At 44.7% G+C, this 6,000-nt stretch overlaps 1 protein-coding gene across 2 annotated transcripts in view; it reads right to left on the bottom strand.

Annotated features, from left to right (window-relative positions):
* Window positions 1-489: 489 nt before the first annotated feature.
* Window positions 490-6,000, bottom strand: part of DGKI (diacylglycerol kinase iota) — a 309,310-nt gene continuing 303,799 nt past the window's right edge. For both annotated transcript variants that reach the window (XM_065403383.1, XM_065403389.1), the window contains 3 exons: window positions 4,506-4,542; window positions 2,286-2,385; window positions 490-606 (listed from right to left, as the gene is read on the bottom strand). In XM_065403383.1, coding sequence (XP_065259455.1) covers window positions 490-606; window positions 2,286-2,385; window positions 4,506-4,542 — 254 coding nt within the window. The remainder of the gene's footprint in view (window positions 607-2,285; window positions 2,386-4,505; window positions 4,543-6,000) is intronic.

The following is a 6,000-nucleotide window of genomic DNA, read 5'->3' as shown; positions in this document are numbered from 1 at the left end:
CCTATCACCTGTCCATTTGTGAAGAATTAATACAGAGATAACAGATATTATTTAATTGGTGACAAATGAGTAGGATGGGAGAGGAAGGAATGTAGGGCACTGTAGGAATGGAGGAAGGGGTTGGTTGGGTTTATTAATGTCCAAGTTAGTTTGGTTTTTTTCCTCCCTTTTTCTTTTTTTAAATAAATTGTACAGATGAACATGGGAGAAGTTCATGCTACTTGCTGGAAGCAGTAAGGGTAAATTTCCATGGTCCATGGATTCCACAGACCTTTGAGTGTTTCACCTCATCCCCAATGGGCCATCACATGGGAACACAACAGTTCCGTGGCAAGACTCATTAGCCCTTAGAAACTGGTGGCATGTCCTCAGATATTTTGCATGAGAGCGAGAGACACGTTGATTCCATCAGCTTCTTCCTCATACAATGCCTGAGTGTCTCAGGTGCAGCCTTGTTATTTCCTAGGGTTCTCTTCCCCTTCACGGACATCAAACTGCAGTCTCCAGGTCCTCATGGGAAACCATCTGGTAGTTCTGACGACTTTCCAGGTAGGAGGCCAGATCTGAGTCCCCAGCTTGCTGAGCCTTGTCTCTAGGTGTCTGACCCTACAATGAAGGGACACAGATAGAAAGCCTTACACATACATTTTTAGAAGACAAAATTAATTTATGTCCCACAGAAGGTAACACTAGAAGTACAGAAAGAAAATTCTGAAGCAGAAATGTGAAGAGGCAGCTTGACTGGTGTCAAGTTAAGGTTCTCCATGAGAATTATTTAATTTTACTATATGCCTGGCTCCTGGGACTGGTGTCTTGCTGCCAGGCTTCCTCCTACTTAAAGTCTTTACCAGATTTAGAATAAACCCTTCAATTTTACAAGAGACTGTGTGGTTTGCAGTCGCTGACAAATAGTATATAGACACCAAAATAGATTTAGCAGAGTTCCCATCCAATGGCTGGACATACTGTGTGCGCATACCACACAGTACTGTAGCTGGGGCATGAAAAGAAACCCAGAGAGACCATAGGCAACAACTCTATCAAGTGTGTGAAGAGAAAGGCTCCCAATATCTGAGTCTGTAGAAGCCATGTTGAGCTGGCCTCAGTTGATAATCACTCTTTAGGGCATCTTACTGCTACCAAGTTATTTTAAGGTTGCTATAACCTAAAACCAGGAATCTGGAACATCAAACTTTGAAAAATATTGAAAATACATTAATAAACATAGGAACATCCCAGCCCCCCAGGAACATCAACATCCCTGGGTTGATAAAGACTGGCAGGTATCAGGCTAGTCAGTGTCCACTTGTCTACATTTCAGCCTTTGCTGACAGTAGTATTCAGTACTATTGTCCAAAAGGAACAGATGAACCTTCTCTTCACAAGAGACTACTCTGCACCGCAAAATATGGTAATAATGTTTTTAAAACTTCATTTATCTGTAGAGAAGCAACAAACCTTGGATTCTGGATTCCTGAAGTCTAACTGCCTTTTTATCACACCTTTCAACCATTACCCATAGGTTGTCTGCTTTTACTAACTTCTTGCCAGAAGGGCAGCTTATGTAGCACCTTCCAAGGTGATTCTGGTCACCTGCAGACAGGTCAGCTGGGGTGATTAGACACCCTGGTACTCAGTGTAATGTGGCAGTGGCCCCTCCCTGTCCATGCTCAAGTTAATGTATGTTTGTGAACTTCTTGTGGATGTTTAGTCAATCAGACTGACACAATGGTTGAATATTCCTAGCCTCTAATTTTGCCCATATGTTTTCCTCATGCTCAGACAGTCTCATTAGGTCTGTTCAATTTTGAGTTTACACTAAGAGGGTGGGGGAGATTGTGGTTGGCCTTGCATGAGTGGACAAAATGGAAAGTTGGGACACAGAAGGGGGTTAGCCATCCCCACAAAATAACTAGATCACAACCACAACACTGCATAGTCACCATCAAATCAAACTAGGATTCCTAATCAGTGACCCATACATCTCTTTTTACAGTGCCCAGCGATGGTACTATTCTGCCCTGGAGATGCCTCACTGACACTCCATTTGAGAAAACAGTTTCAGGACAGGTTATCACTATGGCAAAGATGACCCAGGCTGGGGATTTAACTGGGGTCTCCTGTGTTTGTTTAAATCAAGACATTTTTCTAAATAAAATGACTTGTTTGAAAAATATTGCTTTTGGAACATACAGAGGCCCTCAATAATGCAGACAGCAGGGACAGATGCTGATTGGTCTCGCTTGTCTAAAGTGTTTTATAATTGGTTCATTTGGTTTGGTTACCTTGGAATCTGTATTTCTTAGAGATGCTCCCGCATCCACCAAGAGCTGGCAGATGCCACGATGGCGCTGGCAGGCCGCCTTGTGCAACGCTGTCTCACCCCTAAACCAAAGCAGAGGAAACTAGCCGTAAGTTAAAATGAAAAATGCAGCATTTTTGTGAAGCTCTCTTCTGTTATCCTTGGCATAGACATGTACACTTTCTCCCTCAGCTTGCATACCCTCTGGATCAGTAGAGCAGCTTATAATGCACATATGGTAGATGGAGTACTTCCAGGTGGGTGGGGAAGGGAACAGGAACTGTTGCCTTCATATATTTCCTTCCTATTAGTACACTTACAGAAACAGATCACCACATTCTGCTGGCTGCTGGAAGAGCAAGCTAGCTGCCTTTCTGTTAATTCACTGTAGGGTAAACAGTGGTGATTTTTTTCTATTATTTCCTACCCAAACTAAATATTGACACTTTGGCTCCTGCAAGCAGGGACAGATACATGGAAGTCAAAACTCCTGCCTGCCAAAGTCAGGGCTTGCACCATATTGTTGCCTGAGCAACCCCACCTCTTCCTGACCTCCATCAGTGAGTTAGTGTTCTAGTCCTCCACAGCTGGAGATCAGCATTCACTTTAAAGCTCTAAACCATTCTGATTTTCACAGGATGCGGAGACAGTCTCACAATACCACTGCAGTTGAAGTAATCTTCCTCATACGATGAGGAAGAGGAGGAGAATGTGTGCTCTAGGTGGGAGTGGAGGGAGGCTCTGTTAGTGACAATATCAACCAGAGGGTGCCACTATACATCTATACAAAATGAATGCCAAGACCTACGCTCTAGCAGGGCAGATTTCACACATATACCAAGCCAGCAGAGGTGTGTGTGTGTGTGTGTGTTCTCAAAGGAATTTCAGACTCAACATACGGAGCAGGGCAAGTTGAAACATTGACTGGGTACCAGTGTGACAAATCTCTCCTAGCTGGGATTTGAACCAAAGATGCAGCACTAGATACCAACTGATTTCCAGCTGAGAACTAAGGGACAAATTCATGCCTGTGCTGGTGCTAGAGCTAGTGCGGGGACAGAAGGGAAGTGGTTTGCAACTCCCGTTTTCAGGATTAGACGGTGAATGGTTCAACCTATGGCAAAGGCTAGGGAAGCCCTGGATGCTGCCCTAACTTGCACCTCTGTTGCAATGGCCTCTTTGCACCATTGCATGGTGCAGAATCACTGGTGCATAGGAATGTTCCATGCACGCCTCTTCATGCCCTCTTCCAGCGTACTCTGGAACGCTCCCTGCAGTGAAGACGTCTGTGGAGATGGGGCAGAGCTGGTTCTTTGCAGGGCACTGACACCCCTGTGACAAGGCTATGCTTACCCTATTATGGCCCTTTTGTGGCAGCTCAGTACAGATGGTGAAAAGGGGTCATAGATAGGGTGACTAGATAGCAAGTGTGAAAAATCAGGACAGGGGGTGGGGGTGGGGGGTAATAAGCACCTATATAAGACAAAGTCCCAAATATTGGGACTGTCCCTATAAAATCGGGACATCTGATCACCCTAATCATAGAGCAGCTGTGGTTTAACCCTATAAAGTCCAAAATGGTTTGGGTTCTGACTATTTGAGATAAAAATCTTCTCTGCTTGTGGGAGGGCATTGTCAGCAAGAAGTTCTTTCTTGCCTTTGGAATTTACTATCCCTCTTGGGCCCTCAGTGCCTGGATTCAGTGAGTGTCAGGACATTGGAAATCTCACCTGTTTTCCTCTAGGACAGTGGTTCTCAAACCTTTGCATTGGTGACCCCTTTCAGACAGAAAATCTCTGAGTGCAACTCCCCTCCCCCTTTAAATTAAAAACACTTTTAAAATATATTTAACACTATTATAAATGCCTGAGGTGAAGCGTGGCTTGAGGGTAGATGCTGACGGCTCGTGACCCCCCACATAATAACCTCTTGAGGGGTCATGACCCCCAGTTTGAGAAACCCTGCTCTAGGAGAATTAGGGCAATTAGGAGATGAGGGGAGAGAACGGAGTTTGTTTTGGAGCTTGGGAGGAGGGGCATGGTGCTCATTGGGGTTGGGAATCCTTTTTTAGAAGTCTGCCATTTTCACACATTTTTATTTTAACTTTTGTATCGCACCAAGAGATTTCCAATGAGCACAAATGGAAGGAAAGTGAAACAAATCAATCATTGAAGGAAGTGGGTGTCAAGTGGGTTGCACTTACGTTTCACTGTCTGTCATATCCAGTAACTCCGATGGACCTGTGAAAGAAAGTCCCGTATGTCATATGCAGTGTTGTTGTAGCCATGTGGGTCCCAGGATATTAGAGAAACAAGGTGGGTGAGGTAATATCTTTCATTGGAGCAACTTCTGTTGGTGAGAGAGACAAGCTTTCAAGCTTACACTGACCTGTGAGGATAAGCTCGAAAGCTTGTCTCTCTCACATATGTCACATGGTATGCTTTATGTTCTATGATTGGCTGATTATTGTTTTAACCAGTAAAACTGTGCCTAATATTGTGGGTTTGGTTAGAGGTGGATATGGTGAACCTTTCTTTGAAGTTTCACTGCCTGTGGGTTCATATCCCCCAAATTCAACCTTGACTTTCAGGTTGAATGATCCTGCAAAGTTTACATCAAATCTCATCTGAAACCACCAAATTTTACACTATTTGTTACAAAAGCACAAAATAGAACCCCTCTTTTCCTCTTTTGCTGTTTTCCTGTGGGTGTGTTGGGAGGGAGGAGAACAGGACCCAATGACCTGCACACCCCTCCCCCCCAAAAAGAAACATTTTCAATATCACTCGGGAAAGCCAACTGGCTGTCTCCTGGAATTGTAGGGGGCCCACTACCTTCCTCCTCCATCTTCACACTGTGGGAGGTTGGAAAAGCAATCCCATTCCCCATACCCTTACACTGTAGAAAACTTTAAGGAACCCTGCAGCCTCACTGTTTGCCCCAAGTTACCAGCAATGTGCTCAAATGGCTCCACTGGCTGCTGCAATGGCCTCGAACCTCATAAGGGGACTTATGGCAACTGAGATTTCACCAGCTACTAGGGAACCCGCTCCCATAATTAGCTGCTTTGTGGGCCCACTCCCCACACAGCAGGGACTGTGGGTGCTATAGACATAGCACATTCAGTTCCTACTTGGAAAGGCTGCACTGTAGTCCACCAATACACAACACTTCACATTTTCAACGTGCTACACAGCATTAATCTTAATAAGGAGCAACAATGATGGATTCCACATGGATTCAACCCTCCTTGACTAGAAAGGTAGTCAGATACGATGAAGGGCCTAGGAGCATAGAGGAAGGAGGAAAATAGGCAACTCCTTGAGGGTCTGAAGCCCCTGCATGCCGATAAGCGGGAACATGAAATTTGAATGTTCTCATTCCATTAGAATCAGACACCTAAGAAAAAAAAAATCTAGGGTCTGTCAAAAGATTATTCTTTTCAGGCAATGCTGCTCTTCCAGCTTACCAATGTTGCCATTTGCCAGCCATTGGTCTTAGACAATACACTGTAGCCCGCTTGGAAACACAACTGGAGCTTTGGCCCTCCCAGATACATACACACTTCTTTTGGGCATGGAGATGACTTTGAGTGAGGAGTGGCGTGGGGAGAGGGAAAGACAGTTTGACTGAGGTGGAAAGTGCCTTGGTAGATAAAGTAAGGGTAAAAAGGGAAATTGGGCTGGGCATCAGGGGAG

This window comes from Emys orbicularis, chromosome 1, assembly GCF_028017835.1.
Source record: "Emys orbicularis isolate rEmyOrb1 chromosome 1, rEmyOrb1.hap1, whole genome shotgun sequence".
NCBI classification, from domain to species: Eukaryota; Metazoa; Chordata; order Testudines; family Emydidae; genus Emys; species Emys orbicularis.
This window is presented reverse-complemented; position numbering and strand designations above follow the sequence as displayed.